General features: G+C 43.3%; 1 protein-coding gene across 1 annotated transcript in view; it reads left to right on the forward strand.

Annotated features, from left to right (window-relative positions):
* The window catches only part of inpp5f (inositol polyphosphate-5-phosphatase F), a 29,183-nt gene that overhangs the window by 3,204 nt on the left and 7,759 nt on the right, over positions 1–18,220 (forward strand). Inside the window, 18 exon segments of the mRNA XM_014154266.3 lie at positions 909–1,045; positions 3,513–3,641; positions 3,881–4,048; positions 4,272–4,328; positions 4,592–4,790; positions 5,023–5,202; positions 5,516–5,583; positions 7,839–7,963; positions 8,126–8,203; positions 8,347–8,467; positions 12,139–12,267; positions 16,037–16,154; positions 16,528–16,726; positions 16,942–17,013; positions 17,114–17,187; positions 17,449–17,577; positions 17,735–17,822; positions 18,097–18,220. Of these exon segments, the coding sequence (XP_014009741.3) occupies positions 909–1,045; positions 3,513–3,641; positions 3,881–4,048; positions 4,272–4,328; positions 4,592–4,790; positions 5,023–5,202; positions 5,516–5,583; positions 7,839–7,963; positions 8,126–8,203; positions 8,347–8,467; positions 12,139–12,267; positions 16,037–16,154; positions 16,528–16,726; positions 16,942–17,013; positions 17,114–17,187; positions 17,449–17,577; positions 17,735–17,822; positions 18,097–18,220 (2,195 nt within the window).

Below are 18,220 nucleotides of genomic sequence, written 5' to 3' on the forward strand. Positions count from 1 at the left end.
TGACATGTAGGCATGCTTTTAAATGTTGCGCTGTGTGGACCCTTGCACAATATGGCCACAACTGTACCTTTATTCTCTGAAACCATGCCTTCCGTTCTTATTAGCATGTGCTTTTTTTTATAGCTTTCAAACCTCATCAGTGGTCCTCAAATATACAACACAAATCACCCCCTAACAAGCCCTAGAATGTAGCCCTAGGCTAGCCCTGGGGCTTGGCTACAGGCTAGTATGAGTAATGTTTGTGCGGTAGATGCTTTTGGGGCGACTCATCATGAGAACACCCAGGATTACTGGATCATTCTATTGCCTTAATGAGGTCTTGGATTAATTGTAGGAAGAGCCTCAGTCCTCAGAAATGCCAAGTATTTTCTTATGTTGTTTATGCAGTCTTTATTTACACTCACAAAGGTGTGCTAAATGATTTGAGGAAAAGGACTGAGCCATAACTGTGAAAGATGAGTCAGTCGATGAGTCGGTAAACAAGTTCTTGCAGATTATCTTAAATAAATGTCCGTTTGACTTGATAATGCTTAAAGCAGTCAGTGTTGGAAGTTTGTTCTTTTTTTTCACCTTTATTTAACCAGGTAGGCCAGTTGATAACAAGTTCTCATTTACAACTGCAACCTGGCCAAGATAATGCATAAAAAGTCAAAGCAAATGTATTAGACAGCCTACATAATACATAGGTTTTAGAAGAGAACAGCGTGCAAATACTTCTGATTCTAACGAATCGTGCATTTTCATGGGTGAAATTTCAGTTCGCTTAGCCAGATGCCGTGCTTCACCACCGCATGAGACCACAGACTGAGAGACTGTGAGAGAGAAAACAGCCTATGTAGTCACACCTATCGGAATGTGTGGAATTTTGTGCCTGTGATGACATATCCTTTACCCCTTTCTGTTGGCAGATCTTCCTCTGGGTCTCATACTGATCCGTCAGAAAGTGCTGGTTGGCCAGATGCCAGGTGACCACAAAGTCTACAAGATCACCAAGATAGCTGTCATTCCTCTATCTGAGGAAGAGCCTCTGGAGCTGGAGCTGGAGGTGAGAGACTGTGATGAGGCCTGTTTTATCTGGGAGCTTTATGGATCTGAGCACTCAAGTAGTTTTGGGCCTTTTTAACCTCTCTGGGGTATGTGGGACACACTATTCAACAGCCAGTGAAATAGCAGGGCGGCAAATTCAAAACCAACAAAAATCTCATAATTCAAATTTCTCAAACATACAACTATTATATCCCATTTTAAAGATACCACTTCTCGTTAATCCAACCACATTGTCCGATTTCAAAAAGGCTTTACGGCGAAAGCATAACATTAGATTATGTTAGGACAGCGCCTAGACAAGAAAAACCACACAGCCATTTTCCAAGTAAGGAGAGGCGTCACAAAAAACAGAAATACAGCTAAAATTAATCACTAACCTTTGATGATCTTCATCAGATGGCACTCATAGGACTTCATGTTACACAATACCTGTATGTTTTGCTCGATAAAGTTCATATTTACATCCAAAAACCCCATTTTACATTGGCGTGTAATGTTCAGAAATGTTTTGCCTCCCAAAACTTCTGGTGAATGAGCACATCAATTTACAGAAATACTCATCATAAACGTTGATAAAATAGTCAACAGTTATTCAAAGAATTATAGATACACTTCTCCTTAATGCAACCGCTGTGTCAGATTTCAAAAAAGCTTCACGGCGAAAGCAAATGTTGCAATAATCTGAGTACAGCGCTCAGATATCAAAACAAGCCATACAGATACCCGCCATTTTGGAGTCAACAGAAATGACAAAAATTACAGTATAAATATTCACTTACCTTTGATCTTCATCGGAATGCACTCCTAGGATTCCCAGTTCCAGAATAAATGTTTGTTTTGTTTTCGATAAAGTTCATCTTTATGTCCAAATACCTCAATTTTGCCCGCGCGTTAGGTTCACTATTCCAAATGTAAGGCACGAGCTTACTAAGTCCAGACGAAAAGTCAAAAAAGTTATACTACAGTTTGTAGAAACATGTCAAACGATGTATAGAATCAATCTTTAGGATGTTTTTTATCATAAATCTTCCATAATATTCCAACTGGATGATTCCTTTGTCTTCAAAAAAGAAAAGGAACACAGCTCACTCTCACATGAGTGCACGCCACTGAGCTCATGTCATTTTCTCACTCATCTACTTCCAGGAGCTCTTATTCTCTCCCTATTCACAGTAGAAGCATGAAACAACGTTCTAAAGACTGTTGACATCTAGTGGAAGCCTTAGGAAGTGCAAAAGGAACCCTAAGTCACTGTATACTGTATAGGCAATCACCTGAAAAACTACAAACCTCAGATTTCCACACTTCCTGGTTGGATTTTTCTCAGGTTTTTGCCTGCCATATGAGTTCTGTTATACTCACAGACATCATTCAAACAGTTTTATAAACTTTAGTGTTTTCAATCCAGATCTACTAATAATATGCCTATCCTACCTTCTGAGCCTGAGTAGCAGGCAGTTTACTACGGGCACATCTTTCATCCGGACGTCAAAATACTGCCCCCTACCCTAGAGAAGTTAAGAAGTTTACACATGCAGCAGTTAGCACATTACAATAGCACATCAGTGGCTACTTTAGTCTCCTTTTTAAATCTAGGCTACAGTCATGAGATGTAATGAAAACCATCGCTATCATCTAGGCTAGCTTTAGTTGTTTTACATTTTATGATTGCATTTCAATGTTTCTAGTAAAGTTCCTCGATTGCCCTGTTTTGATTGATACCTTGAGTCACTACCAGTGAATCACTTTTTAAGATGGATATCACAATAGTGTTATTTTGATCTCAGAGGAATCAGGATTTTGCTTAGATGCCAGTCTTACAGGTGAGCCATGATGATGATGATGATACATATACGGATACAGATGATGAGGAAGTAAGTGAAACATTTCCGTAGAACGGGATGTGTTGGATAATCATTTCTCTGGTATGTTTTTAGAACATAGCCCTACATACTGTCCATACCACAGAATGATTATTCCATCCCGTCTAGGATAGGAATTCAGTATCCCTGTGAAGTTGTGTTTAGAGAGAGTTTTATGAACCACTAGTTTTGGATGTTGTTGACTTTTTTTTTGGTAGCTTTGAATTGATTTAATTAGCTCGAAAACTCACTGAGAGACCCAATTCACCCGCAGATACCATACCGATTAGCTGTCATTCAACCTATTAGACTTGTCCACCAGTATATTCCCGATTGTCGATCATTCCCTCTACATACATTTACATATATTTGGAATACTTTCATCATGCACTCAATTATATGGAAGATCAATATCAGAATGCTTTGGTATGCTCAATTAGCCTAATCCGAACTGAATGAATGGTAATGCCTTCAAATGGGTTAAAAGCGAGTGTATTTCCCAGAGTTCATATTTAAATTCCTGTCACATATCGATACAGCTGAAGATGGCGCTGGTATCTTAACAACGTACAATTTCATAGAAAGTCTGTGCTTTTCTTTCAGCTTTGTAAGAAGCATCACTTTGGGATCGACAAACCAGAGAAGCTTGCACAGTCTCCAGATGAGTCGAAGTTCCTGATGAAAACTCTGAGTCAGATCAAGTCCAATGTTGGGGCTCCCACGAAGAAAAAGGTAAAATACTGTTTAGTACTGTGCTCAGATATCCCATGTATTATCATCTTACACACCTGTTGTACATTTTGGAATTGGTACATTTGCTGTTTTTACACTAGTCAATGTTTTTGTAAATTGGACATTATACAAAGTTTTTGTTGTTCATTTACATTTTTTCCTTTCCATATTTTTTTCTTTTTTACAATTTAATACCATCCCTGTCCATGCCCACCACCCAGTATTTCCCTGCCTTTCAGGTCAAGGAAAATAAAGAAAAGGAGCGTCTCGAGAGGCGGCTGCTCGATGAGCTGTACAAGATATTCATGGACTCAGATTCCTTCTACTACAGCATGACTTATGACCTCACCAACACTGTCCAACGGCAGGGAGACACAGAAAAGTCAAACTTGCCCCTATGGAACCAGGTTAGGGATATTGCTATACTCTGAGGACACAAGTCGCATTTACTGAGACATTTACTAAAATACCGCAGGCCGCATTAAATTGGGTCGCCAGTTTGAGATGCCTGGTTTAAGTACAGTAGTACCAGACACATTTTCTGTCTTTAAGATCAGTGGTTTAACTGCGCTTCAACAAGTCAAATGAAGTAATTATGCTCGACTGATAATTGTTATTTTCGTCTTCAAGGTGGATGACAGATTCTTCTGGAACAAACACATGGTCCAGGAGCTCATTGATCTGCAGGTCTGATGAATTTCAAGACTGTTTTTGACAGGAATGGTTTGACTAGATATTAATTTGTCAATGTTCAGGTAAAATAGTGCTGATGGTCATAGTGCACTAGTGAACAATAGGGAAATGTTTTAGCAAGGAAAAGCTTAGTGGCAGCTATTATTGGAGTGATTGAAATCTATGTTAAATATATACTGAACTACTGAATTCCCTCCTTATACATCTACGTTTTGCATCACTGTATAGAGTTTGTAACTTTTCTTGTTGTGTTGCAGGTTCCAGAGGTGGACTTCTGGGTGACACCCATCATCCAGGGCTTTGTGCAGGTGGAGGAGCTGGTGGTGAACTACAACGAGAGCCCAGATGAGGAGAAGAACAGCCCCGACACGCCGCTCCAGGAGCTCACCTGTGTAGACGACATCCACCCGCGCTTCACCGTGGCCCTCATCTCCCGCCGCAGTCGCCACCGTGCAGGTACAGTACAGAGGTCATGGCCAAATTGCTAGGTTCTAATTGCAACACTTTGATAAGCACATTTTTACTTTTTTCTTAAATAGAACTTGAATTACTTGAAGAATAATAAACAATATTTTCTCTTCAACTTACTTAAAATGTCAGAGAAAAAAACATTACGTTCTAACATAACTTAGCCAGTTAAGCTCATTGGAGGGGAGAATGAATGATCTTAGTTTTCTTCTCCCCAAAGGGATGCGGTACAAACGCAGAGGGGTGGACACAGACGGCCACGTGGCTAACTTTGTGGAGACCGAGCAGCTGATCCACGTGCACAACCACTCACTGTCCTTTGTGCAGAGCCGCGGCTCGGTGCCTGTCTTCTGGAGCCAAGCAGGCTACCGCTACAACCCCAGGCCTCGGCTGGAGAAAGGTCAGCGGGATATTTCCAATCCGAAAGAAGGCCTGGGGGATAATGGATGTGTTCGTTTTAAGCACGCCCTGTCCCCCTGGGTGGGTGGAGTTTTCTTTTTAGCGCTAATGGAATGGTCTTAAATGTGTTAACTCCTCCCGTCCAGGACACTGGGCAAGCTAAAACGAAAGCACGTGACCCCGGTCATTGTATACTTTCCCTGTTATAATCATCACTACTTGTTGAGTTTATGTGCAATTTCCAGATCACTTTTTTTTTAGGCGGTCTGTATGACAGGGATTGTTTTCCTTACAATGTATGTCTGATTTGTCAGGAGAGAAGGAGACCATTCCTTACTTTGCTGCGCACTTTGACGAACAGCTCAACCTTTACAAGAAGCAGGTGAGAAGCATATGCCAGATAGCATTGGCATTACTTTAATTCTTTAGAGTCTAAGACGTTGGGGGAGGAGGGGGGTGCTTAACTGACATATGGAATTGTTTTAAGATGGTTATACTTTGGATCGTTTAGCTATTTGATTTTGAATTTTAGAATCGCTTTAAGTATATATAAAAAAAAAAAAATCATAAGAAACAAGGTTTTGAAGTGTCAGATATTTACCCCCTTTCTTTGGGTAGGCACAAAATGGCCTTCATACCTCCATTTGTTTTGTTTTTTAAACCGTACCGGTTACCTTCAGATGAGTCCCGTGATACTTGTCGGGGTGAGAGTCTCCCCTTTCCATAGAGGGATCATAATACACTGCTCAAAAAAATAAAGGGAACACTTAAACAACACAATGTAACTCCAAGTCAATCACACTTCTGTGAAATCAAACTGTCCACTTAGGAAGCAACACTGATTGACAATAAATTTCACATGCTGTTGTGCAAATGGAATAGACAACAGGTGGAAATTATAGGCAATTAGCAAGACACCCCCAATAAAGGAGTGGTTCTGCAGGTGGGGACCACAAACCACTTCTCAGTTCCTATGCTTCCTGGCTGATGTTTTGGTCACTTTTGAATGCTGGCGGTGCTTTCACTCTAGTGGTAGCATGAGAACCCACACAAGTGGCTCAGGTAGTGCAGCTCATCCAGGATGGCACATCAATGTGAGCTGTGGCAAGAAGGTTTGCTGTGTCTGTCAGCGTAGTGTCCAGAGCATGGAGGCGCTACCAGGAGACAGGCCAGTACATCAGGAGATGTGGAGGAGGCCGTAGGAGGGCAACAACCCAGCAGCAGGACCGCTACCTCCGCCTTTGTGCAAGGAGGAGCAGGAGAAGCACTGGTAGAGCCCTGCAAAATGACCTCCAGCAGGCCACAAATGTGCATGTGTCTGCTCAAACGGTCAGAAACAGACTCCATGAGGGTGGTATGAGGGCCCGACGTCCACAGGTGGGGGTTGTGCTTACAGCCCCCCGGCAGGACGTTTGGCATTTGCCAGAGAACACCAAGATTGGCAAATTCGCCACTGGCGCACTGTGCTCTTCACAGATGAAAGCAGGTTCACACTGAGCACGTGACAGAGTCTGGAGATGCCGTGGAGAACGTTCTGCTGCCTGCAACATCCTCCAGCATGACCGGTTTGGCGGTGGGTCAGTCATGGTGTGGGGTGGCATTTCTTTGGGGGGCCGCACAGCCCTCCATGTGCTCGCCAGAGGTAGCCTGACTGCTATTAGGTACCGAGATGAGATCCTCAGACCCCTTGTGAGACCATATGCTGGTGCGGTTGGCCCTGGGTTCCTCCTAATGCAAGACAATGCTAGACCTCATGTGGCTGGAGTGTGTCAGCAGTTCCTGCAAGAGGAAGGCATTGATGCTATGGACTGGCCCGCCCGTTCCCCAGACCTGAATCCAATTGAGCACATCTGGTACATCATGTCTCGCTCCATCCACCAACACCACGTTGCACCACAGACTGTCCAGGAGTTGGCGGATGCTTTAGTCCAGGTCTGGGAGGAGATCCCTCAGGAGACCATCCGCCACCTCATCAGGAGCATGCCCAGGCGTTGTAGGGAGGTCATACAGGCACGTGGAGGCCACACACACTACTGAGCCTCATTTTGACTTGTTTTAAGGACATTACATCAAAGTTGGATCAGCCTGTAGTGTGGTTTTCCACTTTAATTTTGAGTGTGACTCCAAATCCAGACCTCCATGGGTTGATAAATTGGATTTCCATTGATTATTTTTGTGTGATTTTGTTGTCAGCACATTCAACTATGTAAAGAAAAAAGTATTTAATAAGATTATTTCTTTCATTCAGATCTAGGATGTGTTGTTTAAGTGTTCCCTTTATTTTTTTGAGCAGTATAGTTTTGTAGGTCAAACCATTCGGACGTTTATATGAGAAGACCGATTTTCGGGATGTCTCATGGTCTGACAAACACCGCTCTAGCTCTGCCACCTTTCACCGCAGATGCGGAAGTGCGATACTGGCGCATGCGGTGGATTGAAAAAACGATATATCTAGCTTAAACTGACGGATTTGGATGGGGATTTTTTGTTATGTCACTTAGGTTGGTGCATCCATCGACTCTAGGGGGTTAATATCTATACCAAAGTTAGTTTTCATTGAACTTAGACTTATTCAAATAAAGACATCGTTATAGTAAAGTCGATGCAATTTACAACTGTTTTCCCTTGTTTTGACAGGTCATCATTAACTTAGTGGATCAAAGTGGGCGGGAGAAGATTATTGGCGATGCATATCTCAAACAAGTCCTTCTATACAACAATCCTAACCTGACATATGTCTCTTTTGACTTCCATGAGCACTGGTAAGAACATTGCTGCACAGAAACAATCTTGACAGCACAGATAATTTAATCGAATAAGTAAATCGAAATGAGGAAAGAATAACTTAAACTACAATACTTGTTATTTATTATAGTATGCACTTCCCCTGTATATATTTCATTGGTCTTCTTCTGTCTCATCAGTCGAGGTATGAAGTTTGAAAATGTGCAAACGCTGACAGATGCCATCTCCGATATTATTGCAGACATGAGATGGGGGTGGTAAGTGTGTGAGTGTATGTCATCCCAAACCCCAACAGAGACTCTTTTTAATGCAATTAAAAATCCTCAACTAATCAGTAATTGATAGCGCATGTGGCTCCATATCCCCATGCAATGCATCACAGTGTATGCTCCTCTGTCAGGGTCGACCAGGCAGGAGTCATCTGCCACCAGGAGGGCATTTTCCGGGTGAACTGCATGGACTGTCTGGATAGGACCAATGTAGTCCAGGCTTCATTCGCTCGTGCTGTAATGGAGGCACAGGTGAGATCTCTGCCCACTTTGAACACGTGTCAACTTAAAGCTGAGGATGTCATAACATCGCAGTTCCCAGTGCTCTAATACATTTACATTTAAGTCATTTAGCAGACGCTCTTATCCAGAGCGACTTACAAATTGGTGCATTCACCTTATGATATCCAGTGGAACAACCACTTTACAATAGTGCATCTAAATCTTTTAAGGGGGGGGGGGGGGTTAGAAGGATTACTTTATCCTGTCCTAGGTATTCCTTAAAGAGGTGGGGTTTCAGGTGTCTCCGGAAGGTGGTGATTGACTCCGCTGTCCTGGCGTCGTGAGGGAGCTTGTTCCACCATAGGGGTGCCAGAACAGCGAACAGTTTTGACTGGGCTGAGCGGGAACTGTGCTTCCTCAGAGGTAGGGAGGCGAGCAGGCCAGAGGTGGATGAACGCAGTGCCCTTGTTTGGGTGTAGGGCCTGATCAGAGCCTGAAGGTACGGAGGTGCCGTTCCCCTCACAGCTCCGTAGGCAAGCACCATGGTCTTGTAGCGGATGCGAGCTTCAACTGGAAGCCAGTGGAGAGAGCGGAGGAGCGGGGTGACGTGAGAGAACTTGGGAAGGTTGAACACCAGACGGGCTGCGGCGTTCTGGATGAGTTGTAGGGGTTTAATGGCACAGGCAGGGAGCCCAGCCGACAGCGAGTTGCAGTAATCCAGACGGGAGATGACAAGTGCCTGGATTAGGACCTGCGCCGCTTCCTGTGTGAGGCAGGGTCGTACTCTGCGAATGTTGTAGAGCATGAACCTACAGGATCAGGTCACCGCCTTGATGTTAGTGGAGAACGGCAGGGTGTTGTCCAGGGTCACGCCAAGGTTCTTAGCACTCTGGGAGGAGGACACAATGGAGTTGTCAACCGTGATGGCGAGATCATGGAGCGGGCAGTCCTTCCCCGGGAGGAAGAGCAGCTCCGTCTTGCCGAGGTTCAGCTTGAGGTGGAGATCCGTCATCCACACTGATATGTCTGCCAGACATGCAGAGATGCGATTCGCCACCTGGTTATCAGAAGGGGGAAAGGAGAAGATTAATTGTGTGTCGTCTGCATAGCAATGATAGGAGAGACCATGTGAGGATATGACAGAGCCAAGTGACTTGGTGTATAGCGAGAATAGGAGAGGGCCTAGAACAGAGCCCTGGGGGACACCAGTGGTGAGAGCACGTGGTGCGGAGACAGATTCTCGCCACGCCACCTGGTAGGAGCGCATGTCAGGTAGGACGCAATCCAAGCGTGGGCCGCGCCGGAGATGCCCAACTCGGAGAGGGTGGAGAGGAGGATCTGATGGTTCACAGTATCAAAGGCAGCAGATAGGTCTAGAAGGATGAGAGCAGAGGAGAGAGAGTTAGCTTTAGCAGTGCGGAGAGCCTCCGTGACACAGAGAAGAGCAGTCTCAGTTGAATGACCAGTCTTGAAACCTGACTGATTTGGATCAAGAAGGTCGTTCTGAGAGCGATAGCAGGAGAGCTGGCCAAGGACGGCACGTTCAAGAGTTTTGGAGAGAAAAGAAAGGGATACTGGTCTGTAGTTGTTGACATCGGAGGGATCGAGTGTAGGTTTTTTCAGAAGGGGTGCAACTCTCGCTCTCTTGAAGACGGAAGGGACGTAGCCAGCGGTCAAGGATGAGTTGATGAGCGAGGTGAGGTAAGGGAGAAGGTCTCCGGAAATGGTCTGGAGAAGAGAGGCGGAGATAGGGTCTAGCGGGCAGGTTATTGGGCGGCCGGCCGTCACAAGACCCAAGATTTCATCTGGAGAGAGAGGGGAGAAAGAGGTCAAAGCACAGGGTAGGGCAGTGTGAGCTGGACCAGCGGTGTCGTTTGACTTAGCAAACGAGGATCGGATGTCGTCGACCTTCTTTTCAAAATGGTTGACGAAGTCATCCGCAGAGAGGGGGGGGGGGGGGGGAGGATTCAGGAGGGAGGAGAAGGTGGCAAAGAGCTTCCTAGGGTTAGAGGCAGATGCTTGGAATTTAGAGTGGTAGAAAGTGGCTTTAGCAGCAGAGACAGAAGAGGAAAATGTAGAGAGGAGGGAGTGAAAGGATGCCAGGTCCGCAGGGAGGCGAGTTTTCCTCCATTTCCGCTCGGCTGCCCGGAGCCCTGTTCTGTGAGCTCGCAATGAGTCGTCGAGCCACGGAGCAGGAGGGGAGGACCAAGCCGGCCTGGAGGATAGGGGACATAGAGAGTCAAAGGATGCAGAAAGGGAGGAGAGGAGGGTTGAGGAGGCAGAATCAGGAGATAGGTTGGAGAAGGATTGAGCAGAGGGAAGAGATGATAGGATGGAAGAGGAGAGGGTAGCGGCAGAGAGGGAGCGAAGGTTGCGACGGCGCAATACCATCTGAGTAGGGGCAGAGTGAGAAATGTTGGATGAGAGCGAGAGGGAAAAGGATACAAGGTAGTGGTCGGAGACTTGGAGGGGAGTTGCAATGAGATTAGTGGAAGAACAGCATCTAGTAAAGATGAGGTCAAGCGTATTGCCTGCCTTGTGAGTAGGGGGGGAAGGTGAGAGGGTGAGGTCAAAAGAGGAGAGGAGTGGAAAGAAGGAGGCAGAGAGGAATGAGTCAAAGGTAGACGTGGGGAGGTTAAAGTCACCCAGAACTCTGAGAGGTGAGCCATCCTCAGGAATGGAACTTATCAAGGCGTCAAGGTCATTGATGAACTCTCCAAGGGAACCTGGAGGGCGATAAATGATAAGGATGTTAAGCTTGAAAGGGCTGGTAACTGTGACAGCATGGAATTCAAAGGAGGCGATAGACAGATGGGTCAGGGGAGAAAGAGAGAATGTCCACTTGGGAGAGATGAGGATTCCAGTGCCACCACCCCGCTGGCCAGATGCTCTCGGGGTATGCGAGAACACGTGGGCAGACGAGGAGAGAGCAGTAGGAGTAGCAGTGTTATCTGTGGTAATCCATGTTTCCGTCAGCGCCAAGAAGTCGAGGGACTGGAGGGTAGCATGGGCTGAGATGAACTCTGCCTTGTTGGCCGCAGACCGGCAGTTCCAGAGGCTGCCGGAGACCTGGAACTCCACGTGGGTCGTGCGCGCTGGGACCACCAGGTTAGAGTGGCAGCGGCCACGCGATGTGAAGCTTTTGTATGGCCTGTGCAGAGGGGAGAGAACAGGGATAGACAGACACATAGTTGACAGGCTACAGAAGAGGCTACGCTAATGCAAAGGAGATTGGAATGACAAGTGGACTACACGTCTCGAATGTTCAGAAAGTTAAGCTTACGTTGCAAAAATCTTATTGACTAAAATGATTAAAATGATACAGTACTGCTGGCTGGTGAAGTAGGCTAGCTAGCAGTGGCTGCGTTGTTGACTTTGTTTGAAAGTGTAGCTGGCTAGGTAACCTCGATAGTTTCAGTACTACACCTTATCATGATACAAAGGCAACTATGTAGCTAGCTAACATAACACTAATCAAGACGTTCCTTTGTAATGTATTTCGTTTCTACAATGCTGCTCGTCGGTAATAGTTGGCTAGGTTTGGAAATGTCTCTGGGTTAGACACATGGTATACATATCAGATGAAATATTAAGGTGGAAGACCAAATGTTTAAAATAAACTACTTTTGAGTGGAAGTGCAGTGCTTTGGCAACCTGTCCATGGTGACTGATGGTTAATTGTATGTCTCTGCGTCCCTCAGCTGAAGAAACTGGGTGTGATGCCCCCTGAGCAGCCTCTGCCCCTCAAGTGCTATAGGATCTACCAGGTCATGTGGGCCAACAACGGCGACACCATCAGTAGACAGTACGCCGGCACGGCCGCCCTCAAGGTAACATCATTTGCATGTGTGTTTATGGTAATATTAGGTTTGCGTCTTACAACAGTATACTGTCTTGGTTCTCCACAGAAGGCCTTCGCTGCCTGGGTAAATGTATCATGTAATAAAACATATTTGCCCAGTCTTGTTTAACTACCAATTATATGAGGCCTCTGCAATTTTCAGGGAGAAATGTATACTACCGGTCATAAGTTTGGGGTCACTTAGAATTGTCCTTGTTTTTGAAAGAAAAAAAATAATAATTTGTCCATTAAAATAACATCAAATTGATCAGAAATACAGTGTAGACATTGTTAATGTTGTAAATGACTATTGTAGCTGGAAACAGCAGATTTAAAGAAAATATATATGGAATATCTAAATAGGCGTACAGAGGCCCATTATCAGCAACCATCACTCCTGTGTTCCAATGGCATGTTGTGTTAGCTAATCCAAGTTTATCGTTTTAAAAGGCTAATTGATCATTAGAAAACCCTTTTGCAATTATGTTAGCACAGCTGAAAACTTGTTCTGATTAAAGAAGTAATAAAACTGGCCTTCTTTAGACTAGTTGAGTGTCTGGAGCATCAGCATTTGTGGGTTTGATTACAGGCTCAAAATGGCCAGAAACAAAGACCTTTCTTCTGAAACTTGTCAGTCTATTCTTGTTCTGAAAAATTAAGGCTTCCATGCGAGAAATTGCCAAGAAACTGAAGATCTCGTACAACGCTGTGTACCACTGCATTCACAGAACAGCGCAAAACTGTCTCTAACCAGAATAGAAAGAGGAGTGGGAGGCCCCGGTGCACAACTGAGCAAGAGGACAAGTACATTAGTGTCTAGTTTGAGAAACAGACACCTCTTCTTCACAAGGTCCTTTGCTGTTGTTCTGGGATTGATTTGCACTTTTCGCACCAAAGTACGTTCATCTCTAGGAGACGGTGCGTCTCCTTCCTGAGTGGAATAACGGCTGGGTGGTCCCATGGTGTTTATACTTACGTACTATTGTTTGTACAGATGAACGTGGTACCTTCAGGCGTTTTGGAAATTGCTCCCAAGGAAGAACCAGACATGTGGAGGTCTACAATATTTTTTTTTTATTCTGAGGTCTTGGCTGATTTCTTTTGATTTTCCCATGATGTCAAGCAAAGAGGCACTGCGTTTCAAGGTAGGCCTTGAAATACATCTGTAGGTACACCTCCAATTGACTCAAATGATGTCAATTAGCCTATCAGAAGCTTCTAAAGCCATGACATACTTTTCTGGAATTTTCCAAGCTGTTTAAAGGCACAGTCAACTTAGTGTATGTAAACTTCTGACCCACTGGAATTGTGATACAGTGAATTATAAGTAAAATAATCCATCTGTAAACAAAGTAGATGTCCTAACCGACTTGCCAAAATTATAGTTTGTTAACAAGAAATTTGTGGAGTGGTTGAAAAATGAGTTTTACGCAAGTATGAACACCATAGGACCACACAGCCGTCATACCGCACGCATTCTGTCTCCTAGACTATGGTTTGCCAGACTACGTTCACATGGGGACAAAGATCGTACTTTTTGGAGAAATGTCCTCTGGTCTGATGAAACAAAAATAGAACTGTTTGGCCATTGACCATCGTTATGTTTGGAGGAAAAAGGGGGAAGCTTGCAAGCCGAAGAACACCATCCCAACAGGAGGGACTGGTGCCCTTCACAAAATAGATGGCATCATGAGGACGGAAAATTATGTGGATATATTGAAGCAACATCTCAAGACATCAGTCAGGAAGTTAAAGTTTGGTCAGAAATGGGTCTTCCAAATGGACAATGACCCCAAGCATACTTCCAAAGTTGTGGCAAAATGGCTTAAGGACAACAAAGTCAAGGTATTAGAGTGGCCATCACAAAGCCCTGACCTCAATCCCATAGAAAATTTGATGGCAGAAATGAAAAAGTGTGTGGGAGCAAGGAGGCCTACAAACCTGACTCAGTTACACCAGCTCTGTCAGGAGGAATGGGCCAAAATTCACCCAACTTATTGTGGAAAGCTTGTGGAAGGCTACCCTAAACGTTTGACCCAAGTTAAACAATTTAAAGGCAACGCTTCCAAATGCTAATTGGGTGTATGTAAACGTCTGACCCACTGGGAATGTGATGAAAGAAATAAAAGCTGAAATAAATCATTCTCTCTACTATTATTCTGACATTTCACATTCTCAAAATAAAGTGGTGATCCTAACTGACCTAAGACAGGGAATGTTTACTAGGATTAAATGTCAGGAATTGTGAAACTGAGTTTAAATATGTTTGGCTAAGGTGTATGTAAACTTCCAACTTCAACTGTAGACCCAGAACTTAATTGAGCCTCTGTTCTGTTTGTTTTAGAGACCCATTTCTCCATTTGAAAAAATGCCCATCACACAATTTGTTTGATTTTTAAATGTAATCTTTAATTTTTTCAAGATAATTTGGGCTGCATACTTCATTTTTCTGTTTTAATAAAATATATAATTTGAAGAACAAAAGTAATTGTCAATTCATATCTTACAGTAAAATACTTTAATTTCAAGAGAAGACAAGTTAAAGGTATGATGTTCTCTTACTTAAAAAATAGTCCTGATCATTTATGCCTAGACGATATCCCCAAAAAACAAATTCATACATTTTCTGGAATTTAATTGTAAACACAATACTGCAACAATCTCAATTTTATAAAAGAATTGAATTTAACTAGGCAAGTCAGTTAAGAACAAATTCTTATTTACAATGACGGTCTATCCTGGCCAAACCCGGACAACGCTGGGCCAATTGTGCACCGCCCTATGGGGACTCCCAATCACGGCCAGATGTGATTCCGCCTGGATTCGACCCAGGGACTGTAGTGACTCCTCTTGCACTGAGATGCAGTATCTTAGACTGCTGCGCCAATCGAGAGCCCAATAAAGTGTTCAATAATTTCACTGTGTATTTCAGATGGAATCAAGGCATTCGAATGTTCCCAAGGCCACCAAAATATAGCTTGTTCGGCTATTAAAATCATAACTGGGGGATCCTGGCTGGTTACTTTTTCTATTTGGCTGGTTACTCCATATACTTGTGGAAAACACTGCTCATAAAGGCTGTTTTTAAGGGAGTAAACAGTTTTTTTTAAAGGCAGTCACATGAAAGGCTATGGTTTAACTTAAAAGCCTAGTGCAGTCAATTCTGTTTTGCCTGTGTTTTGTATCATATTGTACAACAGCTGATGAAACTAAGACTGTAAAAGTGTGACTTTTTGATCAGTGTTATTTCCTGAGTTGCTGGTTGAAAATAAAAATAAATCTACATGGGACTTTCTAATTAGCCTGTTTGATTGGGTGGAAATTCTCTGCTTGCGTAATGACATCACCAGGCGGGAAATTGGTTAATAGACCAATAGTAAAGAGTTCCAAACCTCTCTGCCAATAACGGCTAGTTTTTTTGTTTGGCCTTTCCCACTCAGACCACTCCCAGACAGTCCTAGCTAAATTCTTGCTTGAGAAAATATTTTTGCAACAAAAACTAGTTTTGCCCATTTTTTTTAATGGAAAACTAGTACAAATATTGATACCTAGAAATTGTTTTATATTGATATAAAAATGGCTGCATTGGGCTTTAAGACAATTGTTGTGCAGACTGAAAAGGGGAAAAATGAACAATGTTTACTCGACACAGCCCTAAGCCAGGAAGAGTATAAAACTAATATAAAAAGGATCAGACGGTGACTGTGTAATATCTTGCTTGTTTTTTTAACATGCTCTGTCTGTAATCCATTATAAAGGGAGACTTCACCAGAACGGGGGAGAGAAAACTGGCCGGGGTGATGAAAGATGGCGTGAACTCAGCCAACCGCTACTATCTGAACCGCTTCAGGGACGCGTACAGACAAGCAGTCATTGGTAAGGAAAAAAATGTAATACTTTACTTAACGCATTATAACCGCAGGCTTTATGATGCAGTTGGGATTCGTTTTAAGACATGAATATGTATGACCCCCTTATGTCTTATTATCATCTCATAAATCAGTTAAAAATATAAAACATGGACAGATATAACATATTATGAGCCTTATTATAAGACATTATTATAGGTTCATATATGATTATAACAAGTTAAAATGCATTATACCGGCAGGCTGTAAGTACAGTATAGTGTTATCAAAATGGATTCCACCCTCAGTCTCAAAACAATGACTCAGTCCTAATCAGTTTAGTCTCAAAAGTGGGACTCAACCGTCCTCGTTCTTCAACCTCCTCTGCCCTCTCTCTCCAGATCTGATGATGGGGCATCCTGTGACGGAGGACCTATACTCCATCTTCAGTAAGGAGAAGGAGCATGAGGAGAATGAGCAGGAGAGCCAGAGAGTAACCCAGGAGCAGGTCAGCCTCCTGCTGCAGACCTACATGCAGCTGCTGCTGCCCGACGATGAGAAGTTCCATGGGGGCTGGGCCCTTATCGACTGTGACATGAGGTTAGTGCTGGAACCATCTACAAATCAAAACTCTAACCTTTAACACTGAAATCCTTTCAAAGGGTTTGCTCTCATAGTTTGTTCTCCCAACACTTTGTTAGCTAGCTCAATTCAGTTCAACTTTATTTATCCCCTCAAGGATAGTTAAGACACCTTGAAGGTGATCATTCCTCAATAAATTGTTAATGTGGAAAGCAAATGTTTCTCCTCATCAGCCTTATAGATGCAACCAGCAAGGATGTGGATGTTCTCCTGCTGCTATCCAACAGTGCATATTACGTTGCCTAGTAAGTGCCTGGATTTCTTACAGAACAGTAATAAAGAGTCAATTACATGTATTTTAGCTGTTCCTTATATAATTCTGTTTATTTGCTTTTGTTTTTACAGTTATGATGAGGAAGCTGACAAAGTCAATCAGTACCAACGCCTCAACTTAGAGGGTTTGGAAAAGATTGAAATAGGTGAATGTTTCTAGAGGAATATAACTCCACCAAGTGAAAATTCAAAAATGTAGACCGGGTCTGAGTCCTTCACAGCTTCATGATTTATTTTACACTGTAAAGCTACTAAGCACACACTATAGACATGGTTTTCATTATTGTACACAAATTCTGATTGATGCAACTACTCTTTTTTTTTCTTCTCTAAAATGTTTATTTACCACAAACATCTTAGTTACTCATGAATAAAGCTCACAACATGTCCTATGTGTTCTTTTGTAGGCCCAGAACCCACTCTGTTCGGGAAGCCCAAATTCTGCTGTATGCGTCTACACTATAATAATGGGGAGACAAGTGGTTATTTTCACACACTAAGGGCCCTCACAAGGAATCCTGAGGACGATGGTAAAGGTATGGGAAGATTATTTATTTCATTAAACTGTCAGTATAAAACTAGTCGACCGTGAATAAAACCTGGTAGATTGGAGGCACACTGCCCGTATATCTCAAAAATAACCTGAAATCCTTGTTCTGACAGCCTTTGTGGGAATTATTCATTTTATTTCAGACACGTTGCAGTGCATAGCAGAGATGCTTCGCCTAACTAAGCAAGCCATGGGACTTGACCTGCAGGTGGTTGAGAAGAGACTGGAGAGGTGAGTTGGAATACATTATCACTCTTTCTAGATCTTCAGAATATTCGTCTCTTGCAGTTCAGTATGTTTATACTATCCCTTTTACACAGGTTTTCCAAAAATATATCTCATTGACATGGATGTGCATGATAAACAGAAGCCCTGGCTAAAATACTAAGACAGTATATTGTTTATTTTTATTTAACCTTTATTTAAATACAAATATTTTTTTAGCCAGTGCTTCTGTTTATCATGCATGTCAATTAGATGTTTATTTTTAAACCATTTGTTTCAGGAGGCACAGTAAACCTCACGAGGACATCATGGGCATCCAGGGCAGACACCCAGACCAGGTCCTGGGCAGCTCTGGTCTGGCTCAGGGCAAGAGCTTCCTCCTCAACAAGTTCTCCTCCCTCAAC

The sequence above is a fragment of the Salmo salar genome, chromosome 18 (genome assembly GCF_965601325.2).
Source record: "Salmo salar chromosome 18, fSalSal1, whole genome shotgun sequence".
In the NCBI taxonomy this organism is placed as follows: Eukaryota; Metazoa; Chordata; class Actinopteri; order Salmoniformes; family Salmonidae; genus Salmo; species Salmo salar.